The sequence below is a fragment of the Peromyscus californicus genome, unplaced genomic scaffold (assembly GCF_007827085.1).
Source record: "Peromyscus californicus insignis strain IS unplaced genomic scaffold, ASM782708v3 Scaffold_11__1_contigs__length_118956290, whole genome shotgun sequence".
Taxonomy (NCBI): Eukaryota; Metazoa; Chordata; class Mammalia; order Rodentia; family Cricetidae; genus Peromyscus; species Peromyscus californicus.
Window position 1 is genome coordinate 77,734,778 of NW_026294402.1, and position 18,645 is coordinate 77,753,422.

At 42.6% G+C, this 18,645-nt stretch overlaps 1 protein-coding gene across 2 annotated transcripts in view; it reads right to left on the minus strand.

Moving 5' to 3' along the window:
• Window positions 1-2,400: 2,400 nt before the first annotated feature.
• Window positions 2,401-18,645, minus strand: part of Hmgn3 (high mobility group nucleosomal binding domain 3) — a 39,139-nt gene continuing 22,894 nt past the window's right edge. Inside the window, exons 2-6 of one of the 2 annotated variants that reach the window (XM_052715363.1) lie at window positions 13,079-13,129; window positions 7,599-7,628; window positions 4,695-4,745; window positions 3,443-3,556; window positions 2,401-3,321 (exon numbers count right to left, since the gene is read on the minus strand). In XM_052715363.1, coding sequence (XP_052571323.1) covers window positions 3,187-3,321; window positions 3,443-3,556; window positions 4,695-4,745; window positions 7,599-7,628; window positions 13,079-13,129 — 381 coding nt within the window. In that variant the 3' untranslated portion in view covers window positions 2,401-3,186. The remainder of the gene's footprint in view (window positions 3,322-3,442; window positions 3,557-4,694; window positions 4,746-7,598; window positions 7,629-13,078; window positions 13,130-18,645) is intronic. The other variant, XM_052715374.1, reaches the window with a different exon arrangement.

The following is an 18,645-nucleotide window of genomic DNA, read 5'->3' on the forward strand; positions in this document are numbered from 1 at the left end:
TGTTAATACACTAAGAGTGTTTATCTATTGTTAGGCCCTGATATATAAGTTGCCTCATCACAGAACAAGTAATAGGTAATTTCAGGGCTCTGTGCCTCTAAAGCCCGCTGTCACTCCATTAAAATCCGCAGGGCAACATTAAGGGAGAATTCTAAGTGTGCAGTCATGATTGTATACACAATGCAATTCTAAGTGTGCACTCATGATCAGTATACATAATGCAACTCACCTACACCAGGCACTACTTGACTCAGTCATTCAAGATTCACAAAGCTGAGGCCATTTCAAGCAGATTAACACACAAGCATCCTGGAGAAAGGGAACTCTTTTTTAAAGTGTATCAACTAGCCTAAGAGGTAGTAGTGGGCAACGAGGGGGTATCCCTACACCCGGCATGTGGCCTCAGGCAGTGTGTCCTTACTGTGGCACAGTGTACATGAGTCTTCGGGTGCTAGGGAACCCCTCTGTGGCTCTGAGGTTCATCTGGTAGCTGTTAACTCCACAGTATTCACAGAAGTTGTGAATGAGGGGTGAGCATACCCACACACTTAGACACATACCATCGATGATTTTTATGAGTGATGACTTAGAATATAGCAACGTCTTAACAGAAAGAGACAAAAACAGAATTTTCAGAAGTGATTTAAATGGATATTAAACATCAAGAAGATAAAATTAAAACACTGGAGGATAATTTTCGTTGACTAGATTGGACAAAGTGAGATGCTGGCAGAGCTGAGAGTAAGACCATTCATGTACCATTGGCAGGAGTGGAAATTATTGTCACTCTCTGGCAACAGTCACAGATGTCGAATGTATATTTTCTTTGATTCAGACATTCTGTGTCTAGGGTATTATTGCGTACAAGCATGCTTACAGCCGTAGAATAGAGCCGGAGAGATCTAGCTTCAGTTCTGCTTTACTAGCTGAAGAAATTGAAACCTAGTAAGATTCCCTCTTTTAAACACAACACATACGCATTACAAATGCACAGTGATTGGGCCTCTGAGACAGAAATGAGGGAAGAGCAACACACATCCACTTCTCTATGTATTACTATAACGCCTATTATTTTAAAAATCACCTGTATCACCCTATAATTCTTAAAAAGTAGATTTATGGGCATTCTAGTCCAGTCCTGAACTGGGTACTAGCCAGCAAAGTGCTTCAGCTGTGCATTAACAGAATGTTGAACACATTTTTGGTAAAGTACCCACGGGGTCCGCAGACGTTTTTCCCCTAAGGGGAAAGCCGTTTTCAGTACAACCCAAACTCCCGAATTCAGGCACATTTCACAGTAAGAAGTCAAGGAATACTAGATTCATAACAGAATGTGGTTGGTACTTGTCATCAACTAATGATAGATTTTGGACAATGACATAAGTCCAAGTGCTTAGCCCAGTGTGCATGTGGGAGCAGGGGCCTTGTTTTGTGGACATGTAAGGTCTTGAGGACCACGAGTCTCTTTCCACAAGTCCCTGAGCAACATGGCCACTATTTTCCATCTTACAAAACGTTTCCATCTAAGCAGAATCCTGAGTATTCAGCTTCCCGGGGGCGGGGCTCACATTTGGGGACCATAAACAATAAGTTATATTTAGAATAGCTCCTTTGTCCCTGACACTGCTGTGCCCTTTCACGGACAGAAAGACGTTATTTAAAAATCAGTAAGTCAAGCCTGGATTCTCCCGTTCCATTATGTCGTGCACTCCCATTTCCTCACCTACAAAGGAACTCTAATAACATGCTGGCCGGTGTTCCTCTCGAGCTGACAAGGCTGCATCGCAGCTGTATGGGGCCAAGAGCATTCACTGCCCTGAGGTCCTCACAAATGGGAGAGCACCCCTATACAAATCTGACGTGGTGCTATTCTGAAAGTGGGAGACATTAAAAGATGAGCCCAGATTTATTTTCTTCTTCTTCTTTTTCTTTTTGCTTTCTTTCTTTCCTTTTTTTTAAATTTATTTTTTAAGACAAGGTTTCACTATGTAGCTCTGACTGGTCTGGGACTAGCTATGTAGGTTGGCCTCAAACTCACAGAGATCCACCTGTTTCTCCCTCCCAAGTGCTACCCTAACCAGCTTATTTTATTTATCTTTTTTTTTCTAGTTATGGTTTAGCAGAAATCTATCTTGTTTTTAAGGACTTTATAAACATTAGCATTATATTAAACTTTATCATACATGACAACCATTACTGGCCATGCCTGTTACAAAGTGAGGTACATGTCATTCCTCTACCCTAGCATTTTAAAATAATAATGTTAAAAGTCCAAAAAATTGTGAGACAGTCTGACTTCTTAGTGATAACATCATGGTATCAACTGTGGAAAGTCTTTACCACATTTGCATTAACCAAACGAATCACTTCCTAAATTTAGTAAAGACACAAACAGGTAGGTATTTTGCAGACAAGAAAACCTTTTTATTTTAAACCACAAATAGTCAGCAGGTGGCCACAACTATCCACATTTCATTAAAATCACATAAAACCTAGGCACAAAAGCACCACTGATTATTGCTCTAGAAAAACTGCATGAAAAATTCAAATATGCACAGTAAAAACACCACAGTATGCACAGGACTAAATTTTTAAAGCCAGGGCATGGAATGCTGAATCCATTTTACACGCAGCTTCCGATATTAAAATTGGTTATTTATTTTACTTGAGGATGATGGAAATTTCCAAAAAACATCACCATCAGAGGATAAAATGTCCATCTTTATATATATTTTATGCCAACTAATAGAGTCCTAAAAAATCAGCATTTACAAAATACTCGGTAAAAATAGCTTTTAAAAGTTGTCCCAAGAGGTCCGTGAAATCAACCCAGTTTTCCACAACAATTCATTCTCCCTCGGTATCTATAGATTCAGTTCTCTGTGCCTGTGAATAAAGGAGAAAGGGAGAAAGAAAGAAAACAATACACAGTTACCACCAAAATAAGTAAAATCAGAGGAAAGTCCACCCACCAAGAAACACACTTCTGAGCATTCGGCCGTTGTTTTCCTTCCAGATCTACTTCGAAGTGCACGTCAACTCTGGGTGGAAAACAGACAAGGCAGGAATGCATCGCGCCAGCCCTAGGCGGCCTTGATTGCTTTCTGCTACTGAAACAACCACAGAAGCCTTACCTGCGGGGCTCCAGTGTGCATAATAAAGAAAACAGCAAGCTACTACCTGATTCTAGTCACTGCAAACATGCAGAGTGTCTACTGTACCCTTAACTCTCACTGTTTCAATCTGCCCCTTTACTGACAGTGTGCTGGGTGGGGGACTTCTGCAGGCTGACACATGAACAGTGGAACGAGAGATGTGGATCTGCAATAACATTACAGGCAATAAAGAGAGACATCATGAATGTGCTTATCCAGAGCTGAAGGGTCGAGCAACTTCTTTTAAGGCACTGGTTCGGTCAGCGGGAGGTGGTCGTGGAAAGTACCTCTTCAGCCTTAGTGTCACCATTTGCAGATGGTGCTGTACCTTCCGTTCCAGCTTCCTGCTTCTCCTCCTTCTTCCCCTTGGCACCTCTGCTAATCTTTGTTCCGGGTTCCTTCTAAGGGATCGAAGCACAGGGAAACAGAACACATTAGGTGCAGAGTGATGTTAGAAGCACCCGCTGGAACCCAGCCAGACGCAATGACGGCCTTAGGGGAAAGTGGGGACCTGAACTGCACTGTAACTCCATAAAACTGTACTAGGCTGGCGGCGGCGAACCCACCGGCTCTTCTGTTCTGTGGGAAAATGGTGGCCGGCCCGGGTACCGCTCCTGGGACATTTCTACTATAAGTGGTTTTGCTGTGGAGGGGACAGCCACAGGAAAGGGGAAACGCCTGGGGGGAACACCCACCTACCAGGGGCTGTGGCTTTTCCTGTGGCTTCCCAATGTGACAAGTCATGTGGAGCCACGTGGAGCCACACAACTAGAAAGGCACTGAAAATAATGGCCCAGGTGAAGAACTGTGGCTAATTTTATGACTGAGCCACAGTGCTGAGCTCTGCTTTGGAAATCTGCATTCACTACCACACACACCATTTCAGACAGTGTGGGTGCTTTTTGAGGGGGTGCAGCACAGGAGAGCCGCTTGTGGCTAAGTTCATCGGCATTAATGTACCTCACTTTTCCTCATCTGCCAAACAGGATATTCATGTCTGCTTCAGTGGAGTAGACTGAGCTGAAGGTGACTAAGGAGAGCACCCAGAACGGGTCTCACACAGTGTCAGGCTAGTGTTCACTGCTTGCTAGAGTAAATGATCATAGCTTTATTGCGAGTCACGGGAATGACCACCGACTAGTAGTTCTATGAGGCTATGAGCCCCTCTGTGACCTCTGGTGCTGGTGGCAGCAGAGGGGTCCAGGGCCAGGACTAACCCCACCAGACCACCATGTGACGGGAGTGCGTGTTCTGAGCCAGCTGGCAGGCCCCTCCTCGCACGCACAGGCTGCTCAGAGCAACTTGCTGCGCTTCCTGCACCTCGCTGGCCAAATGCAAAACACATTCCTGCTAGTGCAGAAAACGACACTTCACATCCTTAAAAGAGAGCCCATATGGTGGGGACGACTTGCTGGTCTGTCCATTTTAGCCTGACTCATTCAACAGGATCTCTCCTCGGATGATTTTTTTTCAGGCATGGAATTATAATTTATTCATTGTTCAGAAAGCCAAGGGAGGGAAGAGGGGAATGCCTCTTACCTTAGCAGATGTTTTTCTTGGTTTAGGCTCGGGTTTTGGCGGAACAGGCTTCTGCAGAAATAATTTAAATTAAACAAATACTGAAACTGACACCATTAGCACCAAACAGAAGACGATCATTGGTTCTGACTGTGGCTCTGTGCATTTCAAACGGGTCCTTTCAGTACCGGGCACTATATTCATCCTGGGTTTGCTAGTGATGGGCCGATAAGAAGGAGAAGCTAACTCATTAGGCTCTGGTCCAGTAGAGCTCTCTGGGGGCAGGGTTAAGTTTCTCTTTCTGCTATCTCTGTACTTCCTTTTTTCACAACACCACAGCAAGAGGAGAGACTCCAACCCTTGGCTAAATGGCTTGACGAATTCACTCTCAGCAGCCCTTCCCAACAGACTAGAAATTACAGGACATCACAGGCAAAGTCCACTGTCCATCGGTCATCGAGGCTGAGGCCTGTGAAGTTCTTCAAAGCTACATCCAGCTCCCTCCCCCTGACACAGATTTCAGGTTCTGTAGCCAAACCTCTTCCTGTTTCATCCTCTCTGATGTCAGCTTAAGGTAAGACGCTAACACCAAGACACTGGGTTCCTTTGTCTCTGGAGCTTTGTAGTAAGCATATAACTATGGTGACCTGTCTGGCTATTAAAAGTTAAGATTTTTTTCCCTGTGGGTATTTTAGGTCAAATATTTCTCTAATAAAAGTTTAAAATGCGTACATCTCTCCAAGCACTAAAAGAATGCTTTAAAAATAGAAAACACTGTCCAGGGTGTCCCCTGTGAAGAAAAATGTGCGTTTCCCTCCAGTATCTGTAAAAGATCTGGAGTTCATACTGAACATGGCCTTTATGTATAAAATTTAATTGGAGACATTTCATTTTCCAAAAGACCAGCTGTTAGAAAAAAAAAAAAAAAACCAAAAGCTAAACATGGTGACCCACTCTGGGAACCCTAGCACTCAGGACACTGAGGCAGGAGATGGTGGCAAGTTCGAGGCCGGTCTCAGCTACAGAGTGAGACACAGTCTCAAAAATCCAAACAGGAGGGCCAGTGAGATGGCTCGGTGGCTAAATGAGCTTGCTACCAAACCTGATAACCCATGTTCGAACCCTGGGGTATACAGGCTGAGAAGAGAGAACTGACTCCTGCAAGTTACCCTCTGACCCCACAACACACAAGAAAGTAAATGAAATAACAATATTTTTTTTTAAAGGAGAAGAAAAAGAAATGACCTTAAAATCAAATTAAAACAAACAAACAAAAAGAGCGGAACTTAAAAAGTAAGAATTTTTTTTAGTGTTCTTATCCCTCAAAACCTTCAGTCTGCTTCCCAAACACAGCTTTCATGGCTCCTAAGTCTTCACTTTCAAAATCTGCTGTTGTAAGTTTTGACAGATTAGTATATATGTCTTCTTGATTTTTAGCAAATTGTTTCTACTTTTATCATTTTCTGTGAGATAGACCTTTTATCTTGGTTCAACATTCAGTGTTTTGATAGTACTAAGAATCTAAGATTTTGCGTGTGTGTGTGTGTGTGTGTGTGTGCGTGTGCGTGTGCGTGTGTGTGTGTGTGTGTATGTGTGTGTGTGTGTGTGTGTGTGTGTGTGTGTGTGTGTGTGGTGGGGGTGTCCTGCTGGAGCTCACAGTCCATATCAGTGTGTTCCTCAATCACTCTCCACCTTATGTTTTGAGTTAGTGTCTCTCACTGAACTGGTGTTCACTGATGGGCCAGACAGGCTGGAAAGCATGCTTCAGGGACCCTCCTTCCTCTGCTTTCCAGTGCTGGGATGTACAGGTACGCACTGCTACACATGGCTCCTCATGCGGGTGCTGGGAATCCGAACACAGTTGCTCATGCTTGCCTGGCAAACACCTTATCCTATCCAGTGAGTGAGCCATCTCCCCAGTCCTCAGAGGAGGTTTATAGCATGGAACTCTGCTGGCTTCAGATGAAGACATGATCTCGGGGAAAGGGGCTTCTTATAGTGCTGATTCAGGAACAGCCTTCTTTTGACTTTCGGTTTTCTTTTGACTTTCAAGGGTTATTCCCTTAACTGGCCTGAGATTTGCAACAGCTCTTCAGTCTTTCTGGTGAATAATAATGCTGTCTGTGAACTCATAAGTGGTGTTAACATCCACTTCCACGTAAGTTCCAGCTGTGCCTGTGACATTCAGTGTGGGGATGGTCCGCTATCAATGAACCTTTCCCCATTTTTTAGAAGGTAGCTCAGACTATAGGAATTTGGGGCAAAATCCTCTACCAGAGTCAGCTGGTCTGTCTGTTGGTAGAATGAGGAAGAATGGACAAGCAGACTACCAGGGAAGAGCACAAGAGTCAGAGAGAAACATGGCCAGGCTGGCTAGGAGCTGGAGCACAGGCTCAGTATCACTTATCCATCCTAGCTCTATACATCCTCTCCTTGGGCATGGCCTGCTGAAGGGGACTCCAAGAGACAAAGTAGAAGTGCCACTCTTTCAAAGATGTCCCAGGATGAACATGCAGCTAAAGTCTATGAATTACTTTAGGAACATTCTGATCCAGGAATATAATGCTCAAGAGTATGGGTTGTAGTCAGAGAATCTACATTCTGGATCCATTTCAATATTAACAGGTGTAGAATTTGGAGACCAAGATTTGCCTAATGTACTTGTTTGTCTTGGGGATGTAGCAGTTCCAATTTGCACGGGCTTTGTATACTTGATAACGGACCTGGCCACTGGTTCTTACTGACACAGATAATCAGGTGAACTGCCTGGCAACATAGGTCAGGTTTTGCTAGAAACTGAAACCCCAAAGTACTTTCCAAAAGGAAAATAAACTCAAGGAAAATGCCAGCTAATCATCCTTTTGCTTCGGACAAAGGGAGTACTCATTCCTGAGAAGCTGCATTGAGGGGCCCCAAGGTACTTACCGCTGACAATCTGGCTGACCGTCTTGTGGGCTACAAAAGAATGGGAAAAAATTTTTGGCAATTACAAACATCCAGGCTGGTTTTAAAAATCCATTCTTGGTATATTCTACTTTGTTGAAAGAATAAAATGCCACCCATCAGCCTCTATGGGTTAGCATAATGAAACATGGCAAGCCTACTGGGTGCTCCAGAGAAAGCACTGCTACAAGATACAGGCTTACCTTCCATCAAGTGGCTTCTCCCAGTCAAGAGTGCTGGGAGAAGGGGAAAGAGAGGAATCCTGGCTCCACTCTAACCCACAAACGCTTCTTTTGTGATAAACCTGACATCAGAACACCGAGGGACCGTAAGAAATGGTCTCTTTAAAATAGAATCAAAATCTTTAAGCTAGTAAGAACTTAAGTAGTTACACAGAAACCAACAGAGGACTTTCCCATCTCTGCTACACAGGGAAAAAAAAACAATGACTGCAAATCTTACTCAGGCAAGAAAAAAATATATGTATTTTTAAACGCAGAACAGAGTCAACACAATCATCTACCAAAAACAGGTTTCACTAATCTCTTAATTCCAAAAGTTTAGAAAATTGATTAGATAGATATTGATTGAATTTAGTTTATTTTTTTAGTTAATAGCCAACGACACCCTAAAGGAAACACAAAACAACACAAGCATCCAGCACACAAAACTGATACTCTTTACTACCCAGGAGAACCGACTTCTCCCTGGTAAAGGGATTTAACTTTCTAAAACTAAAATTGGCTGGCTCTGCAGCTTTTACTCCATGCTTCCTGTTCATTTTACTTTCCTTTTCTATTTCCAGTAGAACAGTAGCTACCACCTCACACATCCAGAATATTTGCTGAATAAATGAATTCAAGCTTTCCCCTGACTCACACTGGTTTATAAGACTCTGACTCATTGTGATGGTTTAAATGCTTCCAAATAATTTTTCTTAAGTGGGTCAGCAGAAATGGTCAGTGGGAACTTGTGTCATGATGGAGAAGAACTGTAGAAATTCGTGAATGCTCGCTGAAGTCAGTCTAGGTCAGTGGGTCAGGTCATCCTGGAAGAAATCGTTCTTGACATAACCACATCTAAAAACTTTCTTGCTGGAAGTCACAAGCGGAGCTAAACTCATCTTTCTTTAAACCACAGCAGGAAATGAAGGGCCAGGGCCTCCATGAATAGTTTTAACCCTGGGGTCTCAAAAAACGATCAGAGCTGGACTTAAGTCTAGCTAACAGGATATACACAGAATGGGAAACCGGTTAAGTTGCTGACTGGGACACAGTTACTACCCAGCATAGGTCATAATTGTCAGCACACGGCCTGAGGCACAACCTAGTCAGTAAAGAAGGATGCAAGAGGGATTCTCCACTGGAAACACCAAGAGGCCTGGCCAGGATTCTCTTGGGTGCATTTGTGACATCACACCCACAAGTCCCTAGGAGTCAGGATCCAAATCTTGCCATGCCTTCCTCAGGATGGCCAACTACACTGAGTATTGCTGAAGAAAAGACAGCATTCCCAATTAAGCTGTGCAAAACATGTATATGCTTCCACACGGTTTCTGAATGTGGAAGAACAGAAGGGCATCCCCAGGCTACTGTATAGCTCAGCTTGGAAGCTTCTCTGTGGTCTCAACACATATTCCCACCATCAAACAAGTCCAGCAGACAGAATAACCTTCTCCATTGGGAAGAGTGGCAGCCTCCTTACTCAAGGGAAGCAAATGAGCCTTACTCAAATCCCTTCCTGCTTGGCTGTCAACCCACAAGCATCCTGTTGGCTTTTCTTCACCAGCTACTTCATTCATCTCCTGCCTGTGTCTCCTACCCCCAAAGCACCATCTTTTTCTATTTCAGTATTGTCGATGCCTAACAGGGACCCCAGGAAGTGTTGAGGCAATGGAAGAAGCAAGCACCAGAAAGCCATATATAATTCACTTATGGAAAGGAGCCAAACGTATTAGCCATTATACATAACTGTCCATTCCCCAACCAGTTACCGTTGGCACAATCTTATTAAGGAGAGGTAACAATCACGTGAAGTATTTCCCAACTGCAAAACCCTGCCTCTCTATGCCAACGTTTGAACACCCAGAACAGGCTTTCTGGAGGGATGGTCTCATCAGAGCTTCCTCTACAAGGAGGGCCTCCTGCTGACTGATCCACAGACTTACTTTAGGTTCAGACTAAGCGTTCCAAAAGAAAGGCTTGAGAAACTGATACTACATCAGTCTCTATAGGCTATCTAACCCAGCCAGACTCTAAAAAGTAGATGTTTTACCATAAAATAATTTTATGACTTCCTACCTAAAATTTACCAGCTCTTCTGTGTCATAAAAAAAGACGTTTTATAACTTCCTTTCCAGTAATCACCATAAGGGATTTTTTTTTTTTCACTGTAGTAAAGGCTGAGATGAACCTTTCACTCAGTCAGCAGTACCGCTTATGCATGCAAGCGTGGATGCCTTCCTGGAAAGTTCCATCAGCTTCCACAGCCTTAACATCTATAAATGATTGGACTAAATTTATTGGATACGAAACAGACTAGACTGCTATTTATTCCTCTTTAAAACATTTAAAGCATTTGAAATATTCATTTAAGGCTCAGCCTTACTTGGTAGAACTGGGTAGGGGAGCTGTTAAGGAATTTCTCTTAATTTGTTGATTAAGTGAGAAATCACAGGAAAAGTAAGTCGCTCTCAGACAAGGAAGGAAGAGTTTTAGGATGCCAAATCACTGTGGTTTATAGATGCTGGAGACATCAGAGTTATCCAGTAAGCCTAACTGATAGACTGATCACTTCCATCTGAAAGACATGGGGTCTATTTCAACATCCGGGCTGCAAATGCAGCACACACACATCGAGAGACAGAGAGAGAGAGAGAGAGAGAGAGAGAGAGAGAGAGAGAGAGAGAGAGAGAGAGAGAGGAGAGACTATTTGCTGACTATTACTTATTTTTATAAGATGCCCCTTTGCTTCTGAGCTTCAGCATGTTCTTTTAAAGCAAGACTTAAAAGTCAAGTTGCTTTTGATTCTCAAAAGCAAATGAGAAGTTCAATATAAGCGGCCTTCTTTTCAAAACTGGAAGACAGAGAAAGACAGAAGGACAGCCTTGGCTGGGTGATGGAGAAGGTGAAGAACAGGAACTGGGTCACTCAACTGAAGCACCGCACAAAAGGTGGGTGGTGAATAAGGATCAGGGATCAGGGCCTCAGGTGTTTTTCCTGATTCTGCTAAATGTAAGTTGTGACATTTGGAGAAAATCATATTATTTCTCTAAGAACTCTTCTCCTTGAGATAAAATAGGGATCACGGCATCCGCCTGTCTGCTATCAGAACAGCACTCACTGCTCTGACAGCCGCTTTCTCTTCTCCTGGCTCTTTATATATATATTTTTTAATTTATAGCAAATGTCCTATTACTTTACTCTCTCTTCCGCACTAAAATGGAGGCTTTAGGAACGCAAAGTTTTGCTTGTTTTTCACTGTGGGACCCACAGGGCCTGGAACAGTGCTGGGAGAATTTGTAGGTGCTCATACATTTTTGATAAGGAATGCACGTGGGGCAGGGGTGTGGTGGTAAAGCTGAGCAGGTATATACAAGGTGCTGGGTCCCATCTTCACCACTGCAAGGAGGGAGAGGGGTGGGGGTGGGGTGGGGAATGCTTCTTAGGGTTATTGAACAGCTCAAGAATGGGAAAGAAAAGGCTTTGCAAATGGCAGAGAGTAATGGTCATGACACACTGTTAGGTCATTTACTGTCCAGTCTCCTGAAGCTCAGGTCCCTGTACAATGCCCTCCAAATACCACAGCCACAGTGGGGAATCTTCAAAAGGAGAGCCCCCTTTGTACCCAGTATCTGTTCATCCTGGGTGGCATACGAAATGACATCACTGGAAAATTCAGTTTGAACTGAATTTCAATTCACTTTGGGGGTGGGGGGGATCAATCAGTGTACTTCTGGCAGTTTTTAGCATTAGTCAACACTCAGGCTAACAGATGACCTTTACTTTCAAGCGACTGGGCTGATGTCCTGAAGACACGTGATAAGTTTTAATCTGGTCTTGGCTTGAATGACAGGTTTAAAAAAAAAGCATTGTCTATAAAATACTTTTGTTAGGAATAATATATATATATAATATAAAGTAGAAAATAACAAACCAGAAAAGCACAAAGCATGAAAATCCTTGGGCTAACATAAAACTCAGGCTTATCTTTTAGGTGTATCCCAGTCAGCAGGAGTTGCTTCTGCATAGAGGGACTAGGAAGGATTTCTGCAATCAAGTGTTTCCCCTCTGAGCAATGGTTGTAAGGTTTTCTGATTGATCCAGTTAAATGTTAACTTACAAAGAGAAACCCAAATGCTCTGTGTGTGGGGGGTACCTAAATTCAAAAACATCGAGGTTACACTTCACCAACTGTTATAAAAATTTGCCGTTCTCTAAGTGTTTATCTTTTGTTGTTGTTGTTAACTCCAGCATGTGTGTGATGACTTGGTTTCTGATTTCATGATTATCTCCAACAGCTCATTGTTGGTACATGGATGATAAGGGCAGGCGTTTTTGTTTTTACATTACGTCTTTACAGCTTCTGTTAAAGATTTTTCTCCTTGGCAGAATGAATTTCAATGTACAAAGCTTATGTGGGGGTTTGGATATCATGGCGAATTCCTCTGAATTATTAACCATAATATGAATCACCCCATCAAAGGCTCTGTAACTGGATATTGTTTTTGCTCTCTTGTGACCCCTTTTAGTTTATAAGTTCAAGTGTAAGAGCTGAAGTTCTCCACACACTGGAAAGCTCTATCCAAAAGGGAATAGCTGTCATCACAGATACATCTCACTTCTGACTTTTTAAGACATCTCCTTCAGTATCTCCCTCAATGGTCAGACATAAGCATGTCTTCCAAGTTCTTAACCCCTTTCCAGATTTCTGTATTTTAACACAAGGCATCTTTGAGTCATGGACTAATTAGTTATCTGAATAACTTAAGAAGTTTCCTAATTTCTAAAAAAAAAGCTTTAATATTTTGATATATTATGAATCTTTGCATAGTTGTGTCTTTAGAGATGAATCCTCTTAGGTAAATAATCAGTATCAAAAAAAGGAATTCATAATTCACTCATTGGAGCAGAAAATTTATGAAATCAACAACCTTTCATTTTCTTGTTATGAAAAGCCGGCTCTGTTTTCCTTGATGAATGACCTATCATCTTACTCTCTGCCCAGAAGGAATTCTCAGTACCCACTTTGACAGACAGCAGGACCAACAGGCAGAAACACAAGCAACATGGGAAATACCTCATCACTGTACTCAATGAAATATGCCTGAGCCAAACGAAACTACATGTGATCTTTGGCTTTCAGCCTCAGCAGACTTGTTTGCAATAGTGTTCCTTCACATGCAGACAACATGACACATTTTAGTAGTAAGACCTATATAGGTATGCCAAAGATACGCTTACCTCCTGTTTAGTGAGTTTGGTTCCATCTTTGCCCTCTGTGTTCTCTGGAGACTAGAAAGAAAACATTGCAGTGAACTATATTTAAATTTGAAATAAAAAAAGATTAAAATGTGCATGGGTAATATGACTCCTAGCACCAGATACAACCATATATTATTTTCAGGGAAAAATGCATTTATTAAGTATATGTTTTAAGAGTGCGTATAGTGTGTGTGTACTCACCTTTGTGTGCATATATGGAAGCCAGATGTCAACAATGGATGTCTTCCTCTATTGCTTTCCACATTATTTTATTTATTTATTTATTTATTTATTTATTTATTCATTCATTCATTCATTCATTCATTCATTCACTCATTTATTTATTTTTGGAGTCAGGTTTTCTCTGTGTAGCTTTGTGCCTTTCCTGGAACTCACTCTACAGCCCAGGCTGGCCTTGAACTCAGAGATCCGCCTGCCTCTGCCTCCCAAGTGCTGGGATTAAAGGCGTGCGCCACCACTGCTCCGCTTCCACATTAGTTTTTGAGCCAGGGTCCCTCATTGACCTCAGAGAAAGTTGGTTGGCCAGGCTGACTACCCAGCAAGCTTCTGGAATGGTCTATCTCTGCCCCCAGAGCAGGGAATACATACATGCAGCAGTGCTTGGCTTTTATGTAGGTGCTGGTGATCCAAATTCAAGTCTTCATACTTTCATGGCAAACACTATATCCACTTACCTAGCCCCAAGGTATATATTTTACGCACGCACGCACGCACGCACGCACGCACGCACGCACGCACGCACGAACTCTGGTCCTCTAAAGGAATAGCAAGTGCTTGTAACCATGGAGCCATCTTTCTCTCCCCGCTACCCAATGGGGAACGGGGAAAGAACTGCTATGCACCCTTCTTTGCAATGTACGTGCACCTTAAGCACTTATCATTTGTCTTGACGAATCTGGGACTCAGCAATCAGTGGCGGGAAGTACCTGGAATCCGCCATCTTGTCTACCTCCTTGTTCAAGTTACTCTGCTGATTTAGAAAGGGAGACAGTAGGATGAAGGTGCCATGAGGGGCTGGGGGGGCGGATATGAGGGGTGGAAATTAACAGAGGGCAATATAAAGGGAAAGTTGGAGGAAGATAAGTAACATCAAGGATGTTTTTAAAAAGTTACAGGGAAACATTATTTTATGTGTACTTAAAAAATGCACCTATTTTAAAAGTGTATGTATACACACTCTCACACATTTAAGTGACATCACTTGAGGCAATCATACTTCAATCAAGAGCCACAGATTATTGAACAAAAGTCAATTCTAGGCATGAGAAAACTCTCTTTGAATTATTAGGAGAGTCCAAGAGACTCCCCAAACAATATAGGCTATTGCTAATGCCCTTGATTACATTCAAGAACGTGAAGGCAAGATCTTACTGCTAAAGATATAACATAGCTCAGGCACAGGACTGGAAGGAATCCTTCTGGAACTGACCTGGAAGCCTCCTCCCTGAAGGAAGGCTCTTACAGTGTCTGGTGGTGCTAAGTAAGCTGCCAAGGGAGAAAAACAATTATAGTCCTACCCAGCTATGACACCGAGGAACCACAACATGGCAATGACCAGCTTGGCAAGATATCTCTGTAAAGGTGCACTAGTGGCAGACATACATATCTTGGTAGCAACCAACGGCTGCCTAATTGGACTTAAGCCGATTCAACAGGAGGGAAATCATGCTTGGTACTGGAAACCTAGCTAACAGCTCATGGTTAGCAAAGTTATGGACTGTATAGGAGAACCTACTGCCACTTTCATAAATCAGCATTACTTCTAACTGTATTCTAAATACTTATTCTTTACCCAGGTAAGTGTTGTTCTCAACCCTCATCAAAGCAGAGGTTTTTGCAGCAGATGGAGACCATTATAAAAAGCCACAACTGGTCAAAATGCAGAGAATAATTGACTGTGGGGTGCCCGGCTCAATTGATACAGCTACAACCTCTACACCTAAACCTCAGGGAAGACTGTGGAGGAGAAGGCAAGAAGACTGTAAAAACCTGAGAACCAGGGTATCTGTTACACAACAGTGCATCTCTACAGGACAAGGAAGCTGCGCCTATGAGATCTCAACAACACAGTGGCCTAAGGAAAGCCACACAATGACAACCCTAGTCAACATGTCAACAGTGATGGAGGAGATCACACCAGGCCCTGCACATCCCTAGATGGAGAGCTACAGGCAATTAATGACTGCCAAGAGTTGTCGATTCATTCTTCCCAGGATGCAACTCCTTGGTAGGTTATCAAATACCTAAACACATTACACATATGAACAACACTAACTGGACTTAACAGGGTGTATGTGTGTGAGTGAGTGTGTGTGTGTGTGTGTGTGTGTGTGTGTGTGTGTGTACACTGAGGTCATAAATTTGAGAAGGGATAGGGAGGACACAGGAGAAGCTGGAGGGGGGAGGAAGGGATAGAAATTATGTAAATACAGTACTTCTATAAGAAATTATCAAAGAAAATAATAATAATAAAAAAGAGAGGCTGGGTGCTCCACAAAGGCCCGGCCAACCACAGAAGCATATTCTCATCCTGTATTTGCTTCACTTTGACTTCTAGACTCTTCCTTGATATGTTTTGATAAGTTTATGTTATTTTCCATCCTCAGTCCCAGCATCTTTACTACACTCCCACCCTCCGCATGACAGTCAGGTGTCCTGGTGCTCCCGGAGTTTGATCCATGTCCCGAGGCGGCACCACACACTCCTGAGACAGTTCAAACCTGGGCACCCACATCAGTGGCTCCCAACTGGCTTTAATTCCAGCACCAGGGGATCTGAAGCCCTTTTCTGGCCTCCGTGGGCATCGACATTCATGGTCACAAAAATCACAAAGAGACATGCACACAGGGAGACATAGATAAAAATAATATAAATCTTCAAAAACAAAAAGGCTCATGAGAAAATTCAACAAATATATTTTACAACTATGCAAAGCTGGAAGGTAAAAACTACGGCACCAATAGGTGGCCAAGATGACTGGAGCACCATCAGAAAACGCACAATTAGGGTGAGTGAGAGGGTTCAGTGGTTGAAAAACACTTGTCATTCAAACCCGACGACCTGACTGAGATTCCCTGAACCTATAGCGAAAGGAGAGCCAAGTCCTGAAAGTCACCCTCCCCTCTTCATGCAAGCACATGTGCATATTTGCCTACACACACACGAATAATAAATGAAATAAAAATTAAAAAAAAACTCACAAAAATAGCAAACCGACATTTATCACCATGTTTGGCTTAGCACAATAAAACAGTTATATTCATGCCTCGTCTGATAAAATGAGAACAAAACAAGACCATAAAATTGCGGCTTAGGGGGGGCTGATAACACTGTAAATTAATATTAGCTTCTCAAAGAACAACCTGGAAAAAACTCAGAGAGATAACAAGGTGATGACCCAGTAATTCTTTGTAAAAAAAAAAAAAAAAATTGTTGTATTTCTATTATACCTAATAAGGCATAGTTGGAAATAATATGCATGTTCAATAACTAACCGAGAGCTCTTTAAACTATGTAACTGGGGCTAGGGAGATGACTTGGTGGTTAAGAGCACTTGCTGCTATTACAAGGGACCCAAGTCCAGTTTCCAGCACCCATGGTGGGTGGCTCAGAACCACCTGTGACTCCTGTTCCAGGGGATCCAGTACCCTCTTCTGGCCTCCACAGGCATATGCACGCATGTAAATAAATATGCATTCAAGACATATAAATAAATAATAAAAGAAATCTCAAAAATAAACTATAACTATTAATACAGTCAGATTAAAATGGGCATAAAATAAAAGAATAAAGATCTACATAAATTAATGATATGTTTTTTAAAAATTAGGTAATAAAATAGTAAAATTGGGAACTGCATAGTAGTCTTGGGAAAAACCAAACAATCAAGGCAAAGGTCACAGGAATTCTCTGTTCCCTGATCTATATTACATGTGGTTTACCAGTTCCCATTTTCCAGTGGCTCCCTTGCCTACAAGGTTGGAGCCCTTTTCCTACAATTGACTAATTGTTCTCTCCTCCAAACAGAACCTCCCCTGTCCTGGAGGGAAACATAACGTTCTCTTTTGTGTCCTCTACTCTTGCACAGGAAGGCCAGCTTCACCGCCCTTGGGTTGTATCTGTTAGCTGAGTTCTAGATAGCAACATCTCAGCAAGTCTGAGCACAGATGACAGTTTCTACAGGGGTCCCTGGTTTTCCTGGCTCCCCAGGTGACAAACTCAACACTTCCACCCATCCAAATTTCCTGATTGTCAGGCCACTCAGCAGCTATCAACCAGGGATCTCTCTACTGGTAACTTGTAAATAGCTAAGAAGGCATTATGCAGGTATTATATAAATGTATACTATATATAAACATATCCTGGTTAGTATTCCAACTTGTCGCAGGTAAGAGTTTTTTAAAAAGAGGAAACCTCAGTTGAGAAAATGCTCCCACCAGACTGTCCCATGTGCAAGCCTGTGGAGTATTTTCTCAATTAATGAGATTAATGATTGATGTGGGAAGGCCCACCTCACCTCGGGCAGTGCCAACCTGGGACAACTGGTCCTGAGTTGTATAAGAAAGCAGGTTGAGCAAGCCCTGTGGAGGAAGCCAGAAAGCAGCCTTCTTCCATGGTTTCTACCTTCAGTTCCTGCCTTCAGGTTCCCGCCCTGGCCCTGACTTCTCTCAGTGGTGAGGCAGTCTTAGAGTTGTAAGGTGAAATAAACCCTTTCCTCCCCCCAACTTACTTTTGGTCGTGGTGTTTATCACAGCAGCAGAAACTCTGACCAATGATATATATGAAAATATTAATATTAATATAAACTCAATGTTAATAACATTACTTTCAATGTTATATGTTACAGATTTGTAGCAGGCAATATTATCAAGACATCAATCTTCAAACACAGATCTAATGATGTTTATATTAGATGCAACAAAAGACGCTGCATTAAAAAGGCATGAAGAATGAAAATGTTAATGCTTTCCGATGAGTAAACTGTATGATTACAGATGTGACAAAGTACAGCTCCAGACAAGGCTGGCTGCTTCGGCAGTCTCTCCACAGAGGTTTCTATTATCAACATATTTCAGACATAGTTCCAGTTAGGAGCACCTGATGTTTTCTCTGGGGTCAACATGCCTCAGTGGCCTGAATACAAGCTGTGGGCTCAAAACTCTGCCTTGAAATCTGGCGACTCAGTCAGGGGCTCAATCTCCACACCAATGAATGATTTAACAATGACATCTGACTTAAAGGGTCATGCTTATTCTTCCTTAGCCAGAGGTGAGAAAAGCAACTCAGGAACTTGACTGCTACGAAGATGTTATACAACAGAAAGTGCAGGTGATCTTAGAGAATCTGTTGAATTACAAAATGTAAAGGTACATCCAGTGGAGCCTTAAAGTTGCACGCTTCCTTATGTGTAGATTCTCTGCAACTGGCCACCATCCTCTTGCTTACAATGACCAGGTGTGCTGTTCTGGGAGGACCATCATTACCAGATGTCTTACTGCATGCTTCAGCACTGTAAGTTGGCTGCC